Source organism: Oreochromis aureus, linkage group 1 (genome assembly GCF_013358895.1).
Source record: "Oreochromis aureus strain Israel breed Guangdong linkage group 1, ZZ_aureus, whole genome shotgun sequence".
Classification (NCBI taxonomy): domain Eukaryota; kingdom Metazoa; phylum Chordata; class Actinopteri; order Cichliformes; family Cichlidae; genus Oreochromis; species Oreochromis aureus.
Genome location: NC_052942.1, coordinates 19,880,125 through 19,901,573, shown reverse-complemented (window position 1 = coordinate 19,901,573; position 21,449 = coordinate 19,880,125). Strand labels below are relative to the sequence as shown.

General features: G+C 39.7%; 1 protein-coding gene across 2 annotated transcripts in view; it reads left to right on the top strand.

Moving 5' to 3' along the window:
* ano5b (anoctamin 5b) overlaps nucleotides 1–20,900 on the top strand; it is a 30,211-nt gene extending 9,311 nt beyond the window's left edge. For both annotated transcript variants that reach the window (XM_031748692.2, XM_031748691.2), the window contains 19 exons: nucleotides 2,471–2,529; nucleotides 6,409–6,516; nucleotides 9,909–9,977; nucleotides 10,188–10,472; nucleotides 10,664–10,783; nucleotides 11,001–11,107; nucleotides 11,209–11,343; nucleotides 13,184–13,289; nucleotides 13,577–13,637; nucleotides 13,947–14,098; nucleotides 14,434–14,508; nucleotides 14,584–14,830; nucleotides 14,930–15,108; nucleotides 15,234–15,331; nucleotides 16,760–16,890; nucleotides 16,995–17,200; nucleotides 17,328–17,506; nucleotides 18,528–18,633; nucleotides 18,726–20,900. In XM_031748692.2, coding sequence (XP_031604552.1) covers nucleotides 2,471–2,529; nucleotides 6,409–6,516; nucleotides 9,909–9,977; nucleotides 10,188–10,472; nucleotides 10,664–10,783; nucleotides 11,001–11,107; nucleotides 11,209–11,343; nucleotides 13,184–13,289; nucleotides 13,577–13,637; nucleotides 13,947–14,098; nucleotides 14,434–14,508; nucleotides 14,584–14,830; nucleotides 14,930–15,108; nucleotides 15,234–15,331; nucleotides 16,760–16,890; nucleotides 16,995–17,200; nucleotides 17,328–17,506; nucleotides 18,528–18,633; nucleotides 18,726–18,953 — 2,651 coding nt within the window. In that variant the 3' untranslated portion in view covers nucleotides 18,954–20,900. The remainder of the gene's footprint in view (nucleotides 1–2,470; nucleotides 2,530–6,408; nucleotides 6,517–9,908; nucleotides 9,978–10,187; nucleotides 10,473–10,663; nucleotides 10,784–11,000; nucleotides 11,108–11,208; nucleotides 11,344–13,183; nucleotides 13,290–13,576; nucleotides 13,638–13,946; nucleotides 14,099–14,433; nucleotides 14,509–14,583; nucleotides 14,831–14,929; nucleotides 15,109–15,233; nucleotides 15,332–16,759; nucleotides 16,891–16,994; nucleotides 17,201–17,327; nucleotides 17,507–18,527; nucleotides 18,634–18,725) is intronic.
* The last annotated feature ends 549 nt before the right edge of the window (nucleotides 20,901–21,449 follow it).

Here is a 21,449-nt window from a genome sequence, read left to right as displayed (position 1 = left end):
TATTTCCTAACACGATTCAAATTCCAATGATGCAGAAAGTAAAGATGCAAAAATAGTTTTTTGGTTGTTCTTATGATAAAGCTCTGAAAGCTCAGTGCATACATCTGCTACAACCTTGTTCTGTTTACAGCTCATAACACCAGCAGATGCCTCTGCGTCGGCTACATGTGAATCTTGTAGCCTCTCGCCTTCCTCTGCTCTGTCTGAACACCAGTACAGCATCATGTCTCTGGATAGAATCAACTCATTTAGGAAAAGAGATTAGTTAATTCTGTTCTTGGCTGCATTGCACACGTATAAAGTCACTACCTCCTGGATGAGTTTGCACTGATCTACTTCCAGTTTTGGTCTTGTGGTGTCTCTTACAGGGCAGGACCAATGGGCATGAGGTACGCACAACTTTTTGTGAACTGGAATCACTAAAAGCACATCTGTCAAGTGCATCTCAGTCATGCAACATGCAGGCTTTGAAATTCTGTTTGGTTATATCAGGGTCAATACTCAGCAATGGTGCTCAAATTTCTTTTGGAGATGGTGGTCAAAATGCCACTGTTCAGTTAGTAAGATGTTTTTTGACAATCATGCTGACGAGAGAGTATCTCAGCTACTGTAAATAGATAGCAGGAGAAGTGTAATTGGGTTAAATAGGTGGAAAGTGGGTAGTTAAAAGAGCGCATGGCACTTCTCACTTATTCAGTTTTGCCCAAATTAATAGCTGATTCATTTTAATACGTGGTAGTAATTTCCAGTGAAGACTCATTTATGGCCATCTGTTCTAGTAAGTGTGTCTGCTGCACTGTTTCACAGAGGGAAAGCTACTTTGTGTTTTCCTTCAGTCTGTCTCTCTGTGGAAGTTGCTGGCCTTTTGCCTTTGTTTGCTCTAAGCCAGGTTGTGATAACTGTGGACGGCTTGGCACAGTTGGAGTTAGACCAAAACAAGTGGGATGAAAAAGACAGGAGAGGAAAAAAGCAGCTCACACTGGGTTAATTGGATAAGACATGGTGTCATCTGCTCCTTATATTTCCTGTGGATTCTTATAGTCTAACTCATATGCCACATTCTTACTCCAAGTGCCTCTTCAGGCCTATCAGTGAAGTACTGCTGCTATTGGCTGGCACTGCTGTCTCTCAGACCCTCCTGCTTAACGAAAGGTCTCTGCCAGTGCAAGCTGAGGGAGACTGAAGCGCTTTGTGTTCTTTGTGTGCTGTATGTGTGCTTCTTTTAGGAGGAGGCTGGACACTTTGATACAACAGCAACCTCAACGGCCAGCTCCTCCCTCTCACTGATGTTTTCGTCATGCAGCCTCCCCCACAGGAAGTGCAGCTTTCCCACCATCCAGGAATAATAGTGGAGCAGGCAGCTAGCAGAGCAGTGCAACATGAGCACATTTCCTCTGCCAGAGTCTGCCACGCAGGGCCAGAGAGGCTCTGCTGGAATGTGGCGAGCCATTGAATAAGTGTGTATGTGAATTGTGGCCTTTGTGTTTTCATCTCTCTCAGCTCAGTACTTACCAACATGCTGATAGTCAGTATCTCCTGATATTGCCTCCTGTAGGCTTTTTTTCATTGGCTCTTGTTATATTGATGCTGTCTACAATGCATTTGAGGCCATAACAGTAATTTGGCAGCTGATTCTTCTTAAAGGGATGTTTTTGTTATGTGTGAGCTTTAATTTATCCCGCGGTCCAAAATTATTTAAACTAGTTTAACAGTTACTTCCTGTCAATTTAGATGATATATGTGCAACTATTGCTTTTGAGAAGTTTGAAAAATCAATCATGTTTAATTCATTAATCATGTTTTTTGCTTAAAGTCTGCAAATTTGTAGGTATGTGCATTTTAAGCTTAATTCACTTCAACCAGGTACCCGTCTCTGGGTTACCTGTTTAAGATTGACTATGTTTGAGTTTATGTGCTGCTAATCCTTCAGCAACACAAACTAATATGAAAAAGACCACTAAGTCCTACGTGAGACAACCATTTGCTGACATGAACAAATATATAATTTAACAATTCGACTTATTCGACTGGGCAGCAAAGTGGTGGAGTAGTTAGCATCTTGTTGCACCTCAGAGCAAGAAAGTCTGGAGTTCATGGGACCGTTCTGTGTGGAGTTTGCATGTTCTCCATGTGCCTGTGTGGCTTCTCTGCAGACATTCCTCTCACTGTTCAGAGTTTTGTGTCAAGTTAACTCCTGTCCAAGGTGTATGCCACTTTTAACCCTGCTGGAGGAGGCTCCACCACCTCCGTGACCCTGAATTGGATTGGAAGCAAATGGATGGATGAATGGATGGAGTGTATTTAGACCAGTTCAATTACAATACAATAATACAATAATAATTAGATAATTACTATGCTATTACATACCAAAGACTGAATTCTTAAACATGAGCAGCATTTTTACTGCATTCTTCTATGCATAAGCTGTATAATTCTCTTGGTGTTATTCTTTTCTTCATTTATTTTGCAGATGAAAGCAGCGGAAATGGTTCTTTATCTGAAAGAGCGCCACTGCCGGGAAATACAGAAGTGAGTTCTGGTGTATCTGTGAGCATTTCAACACATTCCCTTTCTATCTAGCTATCTAGAAAAAAAATTAAGAAATTTTGGGAATGACAATTAAAGGTTTATCACTTTTTTGCTAGTTGTATGAGAGGAGCTGGTCAGCTCAGAGCAACTTTTTTTCAAAAGTAATGTGCCCACAAAGCAGTGATTAATGTGCTATGCCTCCTTTGTTTAATACAATACACACTGGATGCATTGAACCGCTCCTAGTTGTTAACTTCATGGTGATTCCTATCTCCCTGCTAAATGCAAACAAGCATATACAAAAATATCTATTTCCATTAAGATTTCCATTAACAGTTAATTGAGCAGCCTTTTGTCTGTGTGTTATTTCCTTTGTAGTCAACTAAATTGTTTATGCCAGTGTTCACTGTATGTTTGAGTAATTTTATAATCTTAGATGACCCTTTGGTGACTCACCCCTCTGATTGATGACTCTGATAAGTCATAAGATAGCCATGTTATCACAGAGTTCCTCTCATTTCTCTAACAGCAAGACTGAAATAGGCTGTCGCTGCTCAGCCTGTTGTCAGTCTGTTTGGTTTTTCAGTGACATAATGAGGTCATTCCACAGATGCACTATTTATACAAATACAAATGATATATTTCTGATATGTGTGTATGAGGTTTCAGTGCATAACCATTGAACATTGAATCGCTATATTTTTAAAATTTTCTCATTAGGTCAGAAAATGTTTTATTAACGGTCCAAACAGGGTGTAGTTGGCCGAGCTTTATTCCTCTGCCTCTGGTCTATATGTCCCTGCTTCTGCTAAATTATTTTTACCGCCCCATCTGATTTTTAGCACTGCATCTGAAACGATCCACAGTGCGAACAACACTTAAATCAGATGCTGTCGTTCACTTTCAGCACTGTGATCCTGTGACAGTAGGGATGACACAAAGTAGGGGAGGGGAATGATCTGGAGTGCTTCTATTCCAATTTTTTTATTAAACCACTAAGCACTGTTGTTTCAGAGTGAAAACTGCTGTTAACTAAATTAACCTGAGAAATTAACAGGAAACTCACAAGAAAATCCGAGAAATATTTCTACTGTGTGTGGAAACAAATACTTGAAAAATACCGATCATCCCTGATTGTTAACATCTGAATTTCCTACAACTGTGAGTTTTGCAATGCTGTATTTAAAATCGTTGAATTGCACTCAACAGGCCGCTGTCTATGAAGAAATGAAGTGCACTGTTTGCTGGCTTTGAAAGTAATGGTGCTGCTACTGTGATGGGCCGATAAAGAGGAGCAGCCACATTCTTGAGTGAAAAGATCGAGCCTAACCTGAGAGTCGTTCACATGTGGTTCAGGATGCTGTAAAACACATAACTTGCATATATATTAACTCTAAAAATCAGAAAGCAGATGATAGTCTGCAGGATTGCAGAAAAAGTCTGTTTTCTAAGCCTAATATTTCTGCATTATTTTTAAACTGACAGCATTTTGTGCAGTTGAAATTTAAGATTCTTTCATTTAAAACTGAAGTTAAATGGCACAGCTTGTCAAATAGCAATAAGTGGAAATGTGATTTAATCTGGGATGTTAAACCGTTTGTCTCGACTGGGTCACCTGTGTTTAAAGCCATAATAAGACAGATAATATCACAGGAAAATGTTTTAATATTATTAAGGCTGTGGTTATGTGTTTAAGTAAGTGATCTAGTTTAGTTATAATTTAGTTATAATTAGTTATAATGAAGTTATAATTAGTTTAGTTGTTATAAATGGGAAACTGAGAGCAGTAATAAACCCTAACAGGATTCAGACTATAAACCCTCTGTGTTTTTCTCCCCACAAATTGCACCCTGAATATAACATGCTGAGTCACACTCCTTTAGAGGAGTGCCTGTGAGTCAATGACAGCGTCTGATAAAAAAGAAAAAAAAAAAACCCTGGGTGGAGTGCAGCAAACTGCTGAGGCCACATGGCACTTCAAGTCCTGGTCAAGTCACTATAATAGTATATAGTTCTTAAAGTATGTTTTTTTTAACACTTCAATTCAAATTTATGTTACCTTTTTTATTTTGTCATTCTTTCATTGCAAGACGGGTCATGTAATCAATGACAGACAAAAATTATTAAAATAAACAAAAATGGAAAAGCAGCAAAGACCGACATTTAATAACAACATATAATATAATTTAATATAATAATAAGAAATGAAGCCATAGCCATGTGAAACATACTAATAGAACAACAAAGCTCATACACAAAATGACATAATTTAAACTCAAGTTTTCCATGTGCAGTGCGTTTTGGTCATTAAATTAATGAACATTATTTTTAGACTTTATCTACAATCATTAAAAAAAATATATACAGGCAGTTCACACTAACTAGCTCAAGGTGGAGTTAAGACATGCAATTTCTCACTATTTTTATTGAATATCAGCTTAAATATCTTGTTTTGCTACCTACCATGCAGCACCAATTATTTCTAGATCCCGAGCTAAATTATTTACTGTATAGTAGAAACTCACAGATTGCCTTTAGATGCAGAGAAAACCAACGTACATTTCATTTCTTTTTTTGTTCAGTGATCGTGCATGCATGGATGCATGATAGATGAAATTAGAGTAGTTGAAAATAATGGTTATTATTCTTTTAAGAGTAAATATTTCTTATATACAGAAAGAGTAAAGATGAATTTCTATATTAATGGAAAAGCATTTAATGTTAGAGTTCTAAATGCATTCAGGTAACCAAATATTGAAATTTAAGTAACGATACAGACACGACACATTTCTCCTCTAGCGTCCGCTATTTTTGTGTTATGTTAGGCTGTGATTGTGTAGTGTTCAGGCTTTGCAGTTAGATGTGGTTTCTCCACAGTCATCACTGTTGCCCTCTAAATGTTTTTACTCAGAGAAAGTGGGGGGGGGGTTTATGCCCTCGGTCCAAACACTTGTGCTGAGAAGTAGATGTCCCTGTATTCAGTGGTTTAAACTGCATATATCCTCCTAAGACCCAGCAATTAATTTTTTTCCTGTGTTGGGGACATGAGTTTAAGACCACTTTGTCAAGCACCATTTATGGAATCTGCATGACTCCTTCTTTGACTTCATTTCAAAATCATGGAAATTTCAGCTTCCATATTTTATGGCCACAAGAGAGGTTAAGTAACACTGTTTGTTGTGGGGTTTTTTTTGCAGATATTTGAATTCTATTGTGCAAGCTCAGATTGTTTCTTCAATTTGAGAGTCTTAACTTTGATTTAGTAGGATAACAGAAATGCACAGTAATTTGACTACTTCCAAAACTAAATTTTTATTCTATGTCCTTCATTTTATTATTTATTATTAGTCCTTTATTTATCCCGGTAAAAAGGCGATGCTCAACCTGCTGCCCCAGCATGCAACAGCATAGAGTATGGCACTGACCACAACAGATTCCTAGAAAATCCTGAGTATTGTTTGGCAGAAAGAAAAAAAGAATAGAATAAAACCCTCTGGAAAGTGAGAACTCTATTAAACAAAATGGAGCAAAACTGCCATGGAAAGGTTATTTCCTTCAGACTTCTATCATATACAATACTTCTTATCCATAATGGACTTTGGAAGTTGTCATTTTAGCCCCTTTTCCAAATTTTGACATAAGGTGTTATGTCATCTGTATGATCTTTAAGTATGATTTCAGCTTAATGTCAAAATATTTTTTTCTTTGGGACTCAGGAGGGTATATTTCCTCTGTGCTTTTTTATGTATCAAATTGTATGAGTGCAAGCCTGAGTCAGTTTAATTTGTTTCTGTCTGTATCTGTCGAGGTGAACGTCTGTTTGGCTTCCCAGCATGTGTCAAAGCTAAAAGCTCTACTTTGTGGTTGTTTCTCCTGCAGACAGACAAACTGCACCCAAGCAAAGACACCGTGTTCTTTAGGGACGGAGTACGAAGAATAGATTTTGTGTTGTCCTACGTAGATGACAAGGATGGAGAAAAGAAACAGGTAAGCGTAACAGAAAAGGGCCAAATTGTCATTACTTGCCTACTTGCCTCAGCATTTTAAAATGCTAGCAGACAATATTATTAAGCAACTTCTAACTGGAACAGGAATCCATGATACTGTAAAGAGGAACCGAGATTCAGCCTCTTTTCTGTGAACATATGAGATTTGTAAATGGAAACCTACAGTGTTAATCATGTGAGCCATCCTGTGAGCCAAGATATGAAGCAAGGCCAAGGTGTGAAACCTCTATAAGACACTGTGCCTCCTCATCATCATGTAACTTATTGAGGTCATGTCAGGCAATGTGAGAATGGGGCTTTAAACGTCCTAATAGCAGTGGGTCAACAACCCTCCAAAGAGAAAATCCCCTCAAGGGGGTAAATATCCCTCAATAAAAACTGAGGGAGTTCTCCCTCAATTATTTTAAAAGTGAAGAAGTCTCTTGGGGAGACACAAAATATCTTCATGAGCTTAAGGAAGTCCATTTGCCTTCTTTTCAAGCAGTGAAGAAGGAATAGTGTCATACAATTGCAAGCCATGACACATCCTTGTACCGGACACGCAGTCAGCAGTAAATCAAGATTTCAGACACGTAACTGGTCATCATCAACTTCGCCTTAATCATCACAGTCATCACTGCGGTTCCATTATGGGAATGTTTGCAGAAACTAATATAGTCGCCTTGGAAACTACTTTTGGTTGCATTGTGGATTTGGTGGGTATTGTAGAAGAAACAGATTAAACAGAGAAAGATAACATTGTGGTTTGTTACATCGTGCCCTGGGAAGGGGCACTTTTGGACACAGAAGCTGGATGGTGAACATAGCAGACCTAAACATCCAGATACAACCTTCAGGAGATTTTAAAGGCCCAAAAACTGAACTTTAAAGAAGTGAATAACTGTACTCACAAATTTGCTTTTACTATCCCCAAGTGGTCAAAAAATAGCTTGGGGAAAATAGTAGACGTGCAAACATCACATAGATACAAAGCTATTAAAAAAACAACACAGGAGTGGTCACCTGAGGAGTGGAGCAAGTTTAACATCGCCAGGCTTCCTTGGCATTCGCTGGCTCATGCCATTTATCTCTGTTTATGTACAAAATCGATCAACTGGGTTTCTTTTTACTCCAATCAGAGAAAATATCAGAGGAACTGATGAGAGTAATTAAGTGCACAGAGTGGTAAAATAGGCCTAAATCTATTAATATATTTCTACTACATTTCGATACACTCTTGACACTACTGCTTATTTCTAATGTGAAAACTGCACCTTAGAGCTCTGAAACTTAAAATTTCATGCACTTAAACATTACAGGTTGTGTTTAGCTTTTAAACTTTTCCTTAGCCTCCTAAAGGAGAACTGCTTTAGTTTGTCGCCAGATCAAAGTGGAATTAATTTTGTTAATTGAATATCTTCAGTGATAAATATCATACAAATATAACTGGTCAGTTTTCTAATTTGTGTTCTAGAAGCTTCAAAACAAAGCAGTGTTTAAAAAAAAGGGCAAATCTAAAAATGTGCATGACCTTCTGAATATAAATGAAGGGAAATTACTGTGACAGTGTGACGCACGGCTAGGCTTTACTCAGTAGCGTTTAGTCAGCTCTACTGATTATATTCTGGCTAGTCTTAGCTCAAGAGGTAGAACAGGTCACCTGAGTGGAAGGTTGGTGGTTCAATCCCTGGCTGCTTCAGTCTGCATCCCAGATACTGAACCCCAATGTGCATTTACCAGGATGTCAATGTTACATTAGCACTCAGGTGTAAAAAAAGTGCACGTTGTATGAAATGCTTTGAGTGCTCCAGTAGAATCCATTTACCGTTTATGGAACATATTCAAAGTATCTATATTACACTTCCAGGATACGGTGTCAGGGAAAATGCAGTTTACCGAAACCTACAGTAATCTGGTCTGGAGCAGGTTATGCAAAAGTTACTATGCTGATGTTGCTTCATAGTACACCCCTCTGAACACTTATTATATAATGCTAAAGTTTAACACATAAGAGATCTGATTCACTACTTAATGACAAATTCCAGTATTTTCTTTTAACAACCTCCAAATTTGAGATAAATGCCAGTAGACTGAGTCTTATCCCTCTTAAAAATACTTTCCTTAATCCTCGAGGAGGGAATTATCAGTGGGGTGCATGCTCTCAGTGTATCACATACACTCACTGGATAACAAGGAAAACCACGAAGAGACACATGCTCCCACAACAAGTGGCATCTGTCTCATCTAATGTCCATGTGGCCTAGCATATATAAAAAAGACACAGAACTCTAAGATCCAGGATAGCAGAGCACAGGAGCTGCATCTGGCCGCAGGGCCAGTGCTGGGAGGTTTTAGGGAGAAAAATCACTGATGCAGTGACATAGGGCACACTAGATCCCCAAGGAAGTGCTATAAATACCCGTGCACTCCGAGGAGAAGATGTTTACATTTTCACTCTCCCAGGACTCACAGATAAGATAGTACAAGATCAAACATTCATATATAGGTATGAACTTGGTATTACAGGTTTTTTTCTATAAACTTTGTGCTAAATGTATTTACTGGCATTTGCTAGGGTACCTTCATGTTAACCACACCTGGCGCCACAGGGCGTATAGGGGTGCGTAATGTATAAATATGGGTGTGGTCACCTCTGTTCTAAAAGTTTGACCTGACCAAGATCGAAGCTGGATCTAAATGATGCCTGATGTTAAATAGCAAAACGACAACGTTCAAGCTCAAGCGTGGGTTTCAGCAGATGTTAGAAAACCAGACATGGTGCACTTTCATAATGGCATCTGAAATGTTCTGCATGAGTTTCCAAACATCCAACACAAACATGGCACTTTTTGTCATTTGCTTTAAGAGCCTTCACTGAATATATACCTAAGCTTTTTTATTATTATTAATGTTATCCTGTCATTTTTTTATAGCTCACTGTTGTCATGTTTGATGTCATTTTGATTCATTCAAAGTGTATCAAATAAAGGTACATCTTTATGTTTTTAAATGTGTTTTTATTTTTTTGTTATGTGGCCATCCCTCCTACATTTAGGAGTGAAGGTCACTTTTGTACTTCTGTAGCAGACATGTGGAAAGTTGTGCTAACAGTCAGTTACCAGGATACCACCTCCTGTTGTTGATTAAGGTGTCAACTTTTCCCTGAATATGTTACTGGTGTTTTACCAGTTTTAATCCTAAACCCGTGCCTGTAGGCTTTCATACCTTCCTCTAGGAAAACTGTAAAGGTTTGAGTCGTAAATACTCATAAATAAATAGGAACATTTATCTGAAAAGGGTTTGGCTGAATGTCCCTGTCATGAATCGGTAAAAAGGAACACAGGTATGAGTCTGTTGAGCTCCAGCTTTTGTGGTTTGTGTGTTTATCCACAGGAGAGGAGGAGGGCGTTTGAGGCCAACCTGGAAAAAACAGGACTGGAACTGGAGACAGAGGACAAATCAGTAAGAAATTCAACCGTGTAGTTCAAGCTCCACCTAGTGGACAGTGCGCTAAGGCACACCTGAGTCCAGATATAAATGTCTTAAAGGGATGGCTCAGTGTTTGACAGTGCCATGATTATACTGCCATGATGTTCTTTGCCTCCAATATCCTCACACAGTAACAATGATGCTTCCTTTGTGAATTCCTGGATGCACTTTTTTTTCCACCAGGACTCCAAGGACCAAAAGACCTATTTCCTAAAGATCCACGCTCCAAGGGATGTACTGGCCACCTACGCTGATGTCTTGAAGATTAAAGTTCCCTTCAAGAAGAGTGACATTCCTCAAAGTCAGGATGTCGCTCTGGAGTGGCTCACACAGCCTTTTCGACTGCCGGGCAACATCATGCACCCAGAACCGGACTATTTCACCTACCACTTCGACAAGACCAAGACTGACTTCTTCCTAATCGGGGACAAAGACACTTTTTTCCCACCATCCACAAGAAATAGAATTGTTAGTATTTGAAAGATATATTTTAAATCTCTTAATGATTTTGTTTTTATAAATGAAGATCCTTTGATGGGTTTTACCCCAATGACCACAAAAGTGTTTTGTGGTCAATCAGGCAAAATGTAAAATGCATTTGGCTGAAAGGGTAAATCCAAATCCTTTAATCTTTTGTTAAACCTCCTCCTCGTTGGTAGGTGTTCTACATCCTGTCTCATTGTGCGTACTACAAAGAGGGGCAGAAAGATAGAGAAAAGACGGGAATCAAGCGATTACTCAGCAATGGGACCTACACGGCGGCCTTCCCCCTTCATGATGTAAGACACGTGGTCACAAGCAGCTTTTAGATACTGGACAACAAATGTTTTCTACACCACACACATGAATTAAAACCACGCTTACGCATAACAAATGACAAGTTAACTACACTCTTCCTGGAGAAGTAATCAACTTTACTCTTGTTTTTTTTTCTTTAGCTTCAAAGTCTGTTTTGTTCAGCAGGTCCTGTTTTGACATTGTGTCTTTCGCTTTCAGTGTCGGTACTGGAAAAAGGGCAGAAATGCAGAGGAGCGTTACAACCTGTACAAGCACTGGGCCAGGTTTCTCTGCTTTTATAAAGAGCAGCCTCTCAACCTCATCAAGTAAACAAACACACATCCCCTAAATGCGATCATCTTACATCTAAAATTTCCGTCTTGATGTTAAAATTTGTCTTGATGTTAAACTCTTTATATGCTTGCAGGAAGTACTACGGGGAAAAGATCGGGATCTACTTTGCCTGGTTGGGTTTCTACACAGAGATGCTCTTTTTGGCGGCGGTTGTGGGCCTTATATGTTTCATCTATGGAGTGCTCAGTTATGATGACAACATAACAAGGTTAGTGCCACCAGGGGGCATCACAGCTGTTTGGACAAACCTAAGTAAACACTTTACTTCATCTACTTTATACATGTAGAAGTCTTTTTATTACTGTAAGTACACCTGGCAAAAAATAAGCTTATCTAATGTTGCAGTAAATCCTGCTTGTTGTGAAGGTTATAGTTTTTTTTTGTTTTGCTTAAATTATTTTAGAAAGAGACTAATTACACTTCGTAGTCAATTTAAGCAAAGTTATATTTTGTCTGTGTTATATAGTCTATATTGAGCAGAGTAGGCTAGTTAACATACACAGCACTCTCTGTAATGTAGAAGGTCATCAGCACCACAAACTGCAAGCCTTCCAAATAATAATAGCTCTCTTAGACCGCTTACTGTAAATCATAACAATAAAACTTTTCATGATCTGACATTTTAGCTGACTGCAATAGTTTAGGCTAGTGGAGCCCATTAAACTGCCATTTAAGTGTATGTAATTGTTGACCACAGGCAGAGAGGTGGTACAGTGAAACGGTCCTGGCTTCAAATCCATCCTTTCTCTCTGGGTATTCTGCCTTCCTCCCACAGTCCAAGGACATGCATTTAGTGGGGTTGACTGGTGATTCTAAAATGCCAATAGGTATGATTGTGTGTGTGCTAACCCAGCGGGGCTGGTGAACTTTCCAGGGTGTACCCCGTCTCTCGCCCTGTACTAGCTGGGATGGGCTCCAGCTGCCCTGAACTGGATAAGAGGAGGAGAATGGATGGATAATTGCTGACCAGTGAAAACCAAAACCAGCAGGCATATTGTATAATAAGAACCTGCAGTCTTTAAGGAAGGCACACTGATATTTTTTCTTCCATTCACCAAGAAGGGGGCTGGTGGAGTCAGTGATGGAGTACTTGTTTCACCTGTTTAACAGTCATAAAGTGTGTGCTGGGATTAATGTCAGGGCTCTGTGCAGGACTTTCAAACTGGTTAATTTCTATATAAACTATGTGGACAAACGTATTGGGCCACACCTCACCAGTGAATTCAAGAGTTTTCAGTCCCATTGCCTCAGGCGTAGAAAACCAAGCACCAAGCTATGCAGGCTGTAGCTGTTGTGTTTGTGCTCTTTTCTTTGTCATCAGTGTTTATATCCTATCACACTCTTATCACAGATAGAAAGACACTTTTTCAATCCATATAAAAACTAAGTATCTCAAACCAAATAAAATATACAGGTTCTAGACTTCCTTCTCAGCCCTCTGCCTCACAACTCCTCCAGTGCACTTTGGGTCAGATTCAGGGTCTTCAGCTGGTACCACCTGTCACTGATGTTTCACCCTGTACCCAGTACATCTCCAGGTGAGAGGGCAAGTGGCTACATCAGGACATCTCTCTGCCACCTCTTGCATCTGACCCTCCTCTGTAGCCACAACCAGTAGCTCATTTCCTCCACCTCCATGGCTATTTCCTTGACAGACCTCTGCAGGCTTGTGCCTGTTGTTCCTGTAGCCGGTGGAGCTGGATCACCGAACTGTTCACAAAAAAACCCTGCACACCTAATCTCAACTGGATAAATGGAGGCTGCCCAACCTGCAGTTCACTGCGAGATCCGAGTACTTGAGCCACTTAAGGTCATGTGCCACTACTATGCCCTCTAGGTCTAGAATGGACAAACAACACATGAGGCCAGAGGAAAACGTGAATGTGCTTTGGAGCGATGAAATGTCCCTTTATTGCTTATACTATGGCAAAATACCCTTTTCAGACAATATATAATTATATACAGACACTTTGAATATGACTTAACTGCCTTTCATTGTGTGTACTGTATGTTCATCTGTGGGTTTCTTTACTTTGTTTTATTTTTAGCAAAGAAATATGTGACCCTAAAATAGGAGGCAGTATCATGATGTGTCCTCTTTGCGATAAAAACTGCACTTTCTGGAGGCTCGACTCAACGTGTCTCTCATCCTGGGTAATTATTCCATTTCATTTATTAATTGGTCACATTATTATAATTTAATTTAATTTAATTTACACATATGTTACATTGTATCAGTTTTTTTTTAAATCAATGCAGTTTGTGTAATCAGTGAAAAAAGGTAAACTATTATTCTCATATAGACTAAAATGTTTTAGGTTGACCACATTTAATCATACAGCTACATACTGAGTAACCAGCATGTTACCCTGTTTGTTCCCAGCATGTGATCTCTTGTGCTTGTCCGAGGAACCTATACTTTTCCATATTATCTCTTCCAGCAATCCCATCTGTTTGATAATGAGGCAACCGTATTCTTTGCCATGTTTATGGGGATCTGGGGTAAGTGTCAGTCTGTGCTGCTCTTACTGTTTTTAACTTGTGTAGGAGATCCAACGAAACCTCCTCCTGTTAGCCAGATTTTCACAGTTAAAGCCCTTTCACACTAAAAGGGCTTCCAACTTTGCCTAAACTGCTCCAGCCCGGGAACATTTGCTGGCACAATTATGCTGTTATGCGAAAGCAGCGGGGCTGTTTGTAGGTAGCATAGCATAAAATGCAGCATAAAGCCAAATGGATGTGAGAGTTTTGATCGATCTTGACCAGTTATGGTTTTTAAAAAATGCCGTGTCTTTTTCTTCACTTTGACAGTAACTCTGTTTTTGGAGTTCTGGAAGCGGCGCCAGGCCCGGCTGGAGTACGAGTGGGACTTGGTGGACTTTGAAGAGGAACAGCAAGAGCTTCAAACTCGGCCTGAGTTTGAGATCAAATGCACTAACAGGAGACTCAACAAGATCACACAGGTGCTTTTCAAACTATTAAAGTTATAATGGGCAAAAAGCTTGGAACAAAAGGAAAATGGGAATTACGCCGAGTACAAAGAGTGCTCCTTTCTCTGTTTTAAGGCTCCCCTCCCCAGGATTTAAACCTCATTCTCACAGGTTGAAGTCCTCATTGCATTCTGCGCCCATTTCCCTCTTCCTTCTCCTTTACACTGCCAAACCTCCTGCCTCCCACTCAGCTTTCTAAAGCTGGAAAAACAGTTCCATCGCAGACCTTACAAGTTAAATTTGCTGAAAAGGTTATTTGGTGTTTTTCTGTCTGTCTGAGCTTTAAATAACAACAATTTATCTTTCAGGAAATGGAGCCATATCTCCCCCTCCACAGCAGGTGTGCTCGCTACTGCCTCTCTGGAGCCACTGTTACATTCTGGGTAAGCGATTATTCAGCTGAAGTGCATGTTTGTGACTAGTCACAGCTTTATAAATCATGTGTGTTCTCTCCACAGATTTCTCTGATTCTGGCCTGTATTACTGGGGTCATAGCATATAGGTTGGCTGTCTACGCATCCTTCGCAAGTATCATTGGCAACCATGGGGGAGAGTCCGGCAACCATAAAAACAAGACCCTGCTAGTGGGCGGATTGATCACCCCACAGCTGGCGACTTCTGTCACCGCTTCCTGCATCAATTTTGTCATCATCATGATCCTTAACTTCTTTTATGAGAAGGTGGCCATCTGGATCACTGATATGGGTATTGGGATTTATTTGGCACAAAGGATTAAGAAAATACAATAAAACTGATGATTTACGATCTGATCTGCTGACTGATGATCTGCTTTACTTCCTGCAGAAATACCAAAAACTCACCTGGAATATGAGAACAGGTTGATCACAAAGATGTTCATGTTCCAGTTTGTCAACTACTACTCCTCCTGCTTCTATGTGGCCTTCTTCAAAGGAAAATTTGTGGGTTACCCGGGTAACTACACATACATGTTTGGCAAATGGAAGAAATTTAGGAACGAGGAGGTGAGTTTTAAAAGACACCATATAAGCATTGTTTCTTTTTTTCTAAACTGAGAGGTATTTCTTTAAGCAGACATCCTCATAAATATAAGAAGTGTGTGAGAAAAGCCTGTCTCTTGCTGTCCTAGTGTGACCCTGGAGGCTGTCTGATAGAGCTGACCACACAGCTGTTGATCGTCATGGCGGGGAAACAGTTATGGGGGAACATTCAAGAAGCTCTGCTGCCGTGAGTACCAACAAATGTTCGTCTTATTTGGCCGAAAGTCAGCAATAAGCCACAATCTGTGAAACCATCATCAGCTCCAAAGTCTGGAAAAAAGTCAGATTTAGATGAAACCACAAAGATAATACATTAACTATCTATGGCGTAAAGTTTAGTTAAAAATATTTCACCCTACCCTTAGAAAGAAATCACCAAAAGTAAAAAATGTAACTTCAATTTCAGCAAATATGAAGTTAATTTTCATATAAACATTTAATCCAACAACCAAATAACTGTGTGTTAAAGTCCTCTCCAACCTCCTGACACACACACACACACACACACACACACACACACGTGTAGACACAACATCATTTACATATACACACTATTGCTTACCCACACACATCACAGTTAAGTGTATGACACTTAACTGACTAACTGGTCCTCAAACCTGACTCTGGGGTCTACTCTTCCTCACTGTCACTCTCATCAAGTTCACTGTCTTCACTGAGGCAATGACCCCAACTGATTGATTGTGTTCTTCCTCACTTCCTGTAAGATGGTGCAAGTTCAACGTGTAATTACTCATCTATCGCACCACTCAGTGTTCTCAAAAGGGTTACCACAGAGGTTCTCCTAAGGACCCGAGTCCCTGCTTCGACACACCTAATTAAAGTGATTAGCGTATTAAACACCTGATAACAAGATGATCACTTGAATTAAGTGTGCTGTAGCAGGAAAGCACCTAAAAACCTAAACAAGTAGCCACAAGGATCGGCATCTAGAAGCACTAGCAAAAATAGTCAAACTAGGGCCTAACATTGGGGGTGGAGCCTATCTCAGCTGTCATAGGACAAGAGGCCGGGTACACCCAAACCCCTCCATTTAACGCACGGAGCCACCACATCCAGTTCCCATTGTGGATTTGGCTGTATTGCTCTTTGTATTGCCTCGTCTTACCTGATTAGGTAGAAAAATGCCTTGGTTGTTGACAGTCTTCCATCATGCGGTAAATTCTCTAGAGCCTGAAAACAAAGCCCAGAGGCAGTTTGGAGAGTTTCCTGTCTTGAATTACATTAAACTGAAAAGCTGTCGTGCATTTTTATGCTAAAAGAATTTCTGCCTATTCCAGCTTAAAAGTGTAAGTGAAGATTATTAGCTGAATTTTAAGTGCCTGGCACATAAATGAAAGCAACTTAACAGAAAACAGTATTTATAAAAAACTAAAAAAATCATACTTTTTGCATGTACCCATGACAAAATGAAATCTTCTTGATCTTTTGGCATTGCTATAAAACAAGCTGGGGCTTTAGAAGTGCTGAGGTGGTGTCTTAAACTCCCAGAAGAGAACTGCATCTGCTAAATCTGCAGCTTATGTAGAATTCTTGCTCTGAAAATCTCGTTGTGGAAAGCTCCAGCATATTTTTTCCATTGTGGATTTTTTGCTAGGTTGATGCGTAACTGGTGGAGCAGCAGAAAGGGGCGTCACAACCCCGAGAACCATTACAGTCGATGGGAGCAGGACCACGTTTTGCAGAACTTCAGCCAGCTGGGTCTGTTCTACGAGTACCTAGAGATGGGTGAGATGCTTCACTAGTCTTTCTGATAAATGAAAATATCAACTAAAAGTCGTACTAAACAGGAAACGTTTAACTTGTCCTGACTCCTTTCCCTGTAATTCCAGTGATCCAGTTTGGCTTCATCACTCTCTTTGTGGCCTCTTTCCCCTTGGCCCCCCTCTTGGCCCTGTTCAACAACATCTTGGAAATCAGGGTGGACGCCTGGAAGTTCACCACCCAGTTTAGGCGACCAGTGGCATCCAAGGCTCGAAACATCGGAGCATGGCAGGAGATTCTAAATTCAGTGGCCATCTTGTCTGTTGTCACCAATGTGAGTTGTTTTGTTTTTTTTCCTTTTCATCGCATTGAAAATGATGTTAAACTTCATGGGATAGTGCTTCCATATCAGCCTGGAACTAAGCTTCAGAAACAACCTTTTGTGATCCCTTTTGTTCCAGGCTTTCATCATGGCCTTCACCTCAGACATGATCCCCCGTATGGTGTACCTGTACGCCTACAGCAACAGTACCAGCATGAAGGGCTACATCAACAGCAGCCTGTCAGAATACAGAATAACGATAACACCACGAAACATGACTGAGGACAACTGGTTTCGTCACTTCAATACGACCTGCAGGTATTAGAGCTGAAAGAAGCTCTTTAGATATTTTCAGCATATTTAAAGCATTAATAAATATCCTCTCTAAAATATTGGTAAAACGAGTTAACCAATGAAAGTCATTGCAAGACTCTGCAGTTCGTGCCTGTCAATGGAGTGTTTTAGGATCTTTCATCTCAGATTCAGGCTCACTAATCTCACAGTGTTGTTTCCAGCTGCTACATGCAGCAATTGGTGGTGAAAAGGCAAAAATGAGGCAAAGATCAGAGCAGAGTAAATATTTAGCATTCTCACTGACTGTAGATGAGTACTAATGTTGTGTTTACATGTTAGCAAACATAACTTTTATGAAAGGCATCATCAAATTTGTCAGATAGGTACAGAGATTTTGGTCCATATTGACATGACAGCATCACACATTTGCTGCTCATCCCTGATGTGACTCTCCCGTTCCACCACATCCCAAAGGTGCTCTACTGGATTAGGATCTGGTGACTGTGGAGACCATCTGAGTTACACTGAACTCATTATCATGTTCAAAAATTCAGTTAAAGATGATTAGAGCTTTGTGACATAGTGCGTCATCCTACTGCCATCAGAATGTGTGTTACACTGTGGTCATAAAAGGATCGTCAACAAAAATACTCAGGTAGGCTGTGGCGTTAAAACGACAGCAAGGGAATATCCACCACACCATGACACGACCACTACCCTGAACCTGATCCATGTTGTTTACACAAAATTCGGATCCTACCATCCAGACTCATCAGACAAGACAATCTTTTTCTACTGTCAAGTTTTGGGAGGCCCATGTGAACTGTAGCCTCAGTTTCATACTCTTAGCTGATGGGAGTGGCACCAAGTGTGGTCTTCCGCTTATACAGCCCATTCACTTCGATTTTTATGGTTCCTCATCAAACATTGGTGGTGTATTGAGTGGTTATTTCACCCATTGATGTCACACACTGGATATTTTCTCTTTTTCAGAACATTCTCTGTAAACCCTAGAAATTTTTGCATATGTTGTTGGTCTGTACAGATACCGTGACTACCGGCACCCTCCAGGCCACGAGAACGAGTACACTCACACCATGCAGTTCTGGCACATCCTGGCAGCCAAAATGGCCTTCATTATTATCATGGAAGTAAGATAAAATACACTTTTCCCTCACACAAATAGCCTGAATTAATGTTGCAAAGTGATGATATCTTTACCATCTGATAACTCTCTTTGCAGCATGTGGTCTTTGTGGTGAAGTTCTTTATTGCGTGGATGATCCCAGACGTCCCGTCAGATGTGAAGGCGCGCATCAAGCGAGAAAGATACCTGATTCAAGAACACCTGCATAACTACGAGGTGGAAAAGCTCAAACTGCAGCTGAGTGCCAGCTTCATCACAGAGCCGCAAACTTCGGAAACGTCGTTGACGCCAGACAAACACGAAGTGCTTTCCGAGTGCCTGTAGCGCCTGCGTCGCACCTCCAGCTAACAAAGCCGAGGGCGGACATGTCTGCGTATTTTCTTCTCCCTGAGAACAGCCATATGCAAGGGCTTCTGTCCTTGAATTCAAAAGGCTATTTGTTTCATTTTGGATGGACAATAAAGACTTCCACATTATACTCCTATGTTAGGAAACGCATAGACAGCATTTAAAATCCAGTGCAGTATAACATTTTATTTTCCTTAAAATCAGCTTCTTTTGCAGACGAAGTGTTCCTATCCGATAAAAACTGTCTTTACATTCGTCTTTCTTTGTCATAAAAGCATAATCTCTGTGTTTTCTGATACAGTTAAGGTTTGTTTTCATGTGACAGTGGGCTTGATTCCTTTTTAAAGAGCTGATTGTGATGTCAGTAATTTAATATTCTGCATGCTAGCCTTCAGAATGCAAAATGATGGACTGAATATTTAGAGAAGAAGATACGAGTCAGTTGTGAATGTAGAAAACACTCATGCTTACAAATATTTAAACATATTCGAGATGAAACACAACTCAACTGGCAGTGCTTCTTCAGACAGCTTCACCATGATTCGTTTTTTATTTTTATTTTAATAGGTAGCTACATAACAATATGTCCACTGATCTACAGCCGAGCTAGTAGACTATGAGTTTCATTGTTTGAGTGTATATTATATGTCGAAAAAAGCTCTTTAAAACTGTGCATTTGAAAACCAAGTACCTCCATCACACTGCAGTAATACTGTAACAATCAGATGTGTGGTGTTATTCCACTCTGACCTGAGTTAGCGACAGAAATAATGCATTAAGACAGCAGCTGCAGGCTCGTGTCTGATCTTCTACGTGTATTACCAAGTTGCTGCGGGACCAATTATAACATTTCTCTAAAAACAAACAAACAAACAGACTACATGAAGAACATGTTGTCAGGACACTGGACAGATCATGTGTTGGCTTTACTTTTCCCTGTTTATACAATAAATGGCCAACTTTTAATTTTCAGTTTTCATATTGGTTATGTCACCAAATATTATTAATTGTGCAACCGCAAGCTTAGAAATATACAGGAAGCAGATCTTCTTGTAGCCTGGTGGGGATATGTATGAGTAACATGAAATGGTTTTAGTAACCAGCTCATTAACTATAGCTGGCGTCTAAGTGCTGCTGTAGATATAAAGATGCTGATTTTTAAGGGGCTATAGTGCAATTAATTTATTGATCCATTTCTGCCCTGTGGCCTGAAGCATTTGTGTTTAGAGTTACTCTTTTTATGCTTTTACATTTGCCTATAGAAGACCTTGCAGCATTTGGGTTCTTTCTTTTAGATTGTCGTCGTAACTGGCCAACAAGCAGTGTTAGCTCAGACAGCTCTTCCAGCACATCAAGGGACCACACTAATGAAAAATAAGACTCCTGATTGACATTTTACATTGCAGCAAGCGTCTGATTGATTTTTTTAAAAATAAATTGATCATTTGTCATATAGAGTGCATGTTAATTTCTTATGCTTTTTTAGGTTTCCGTGTTTGTGCTTTAACTTCTTACAGTAAAGCGGCTGATGCAATCAGCAAGATATATCTGACAGTCGACAGCTAAGCTGGGCTCACTCCAATCTCAGGATTTAAAATCTTTCAGTGTCTGTTGAGCATGACTGTTTACAGAGGCATGCAAAATCCGGCAACATCCATGATGGATTTCCCAACAAACGAATGCCTTAAACATCTGTCTTTATTTGTTTTTGTATGTTTTTTTAAAGAAAAAAAAATTTCCTATCTGTTTCTCAACATCTGTTGCATAGTATTTGTTGCTGCAAACTATGTGCAGCGTACCAGTTTTGTGCATGAACTGTGGTCATGTAAATATTTTGTCAGTATTAATATGTAAGTTTTCTGTTGACTGTTGAACAGGAACTTATTAAAACTGTTAAAATTCCCAATAAATAAAGAAAAGCCATTTTCTGTTGGAGTTTTATTTTCAATTATAACAAGACACCAAGCGCATATATGTTTTGCATCTTTCTCCAACTTAAAGGTCTCATCCAAGTTTATTTTAAGACATGCCACAATTCTCCACAGAAAAACGTCTGTACAATTCAAACGAGCTTAACAGTTAATATTTGGCACAACCACCTTTATTCTTTCACACAGCCTAAACTCTCTTAAGCCGCCTTTTAGTCATTTCTTTAAGTAGTCTTCAGGAATAGTTCCTCTGTTTTCTTGAAGGACATTTAAAGCTCTGCCTTTTGCTGTATTTTGTGTCAAGATAATCCAACACTGCTTCAGTAATATTGATGTCCAGGCACTGCGGAGGCTGATCCATGACTGGCAGTGCTCTGTAAATATTGAAGACAATTTGAACTAAAATGATCAAATCTGGATTCATCGGTCCAATCACACCTCTCGTTGTTGAGTTTCAGTCCAGTCCTTGTGTAATGTGGCATACCTCAGCCTTTCCTCTCTGTTTCCCTTTCTTATAAATGTTTTTTTACAACCACCATTCAAC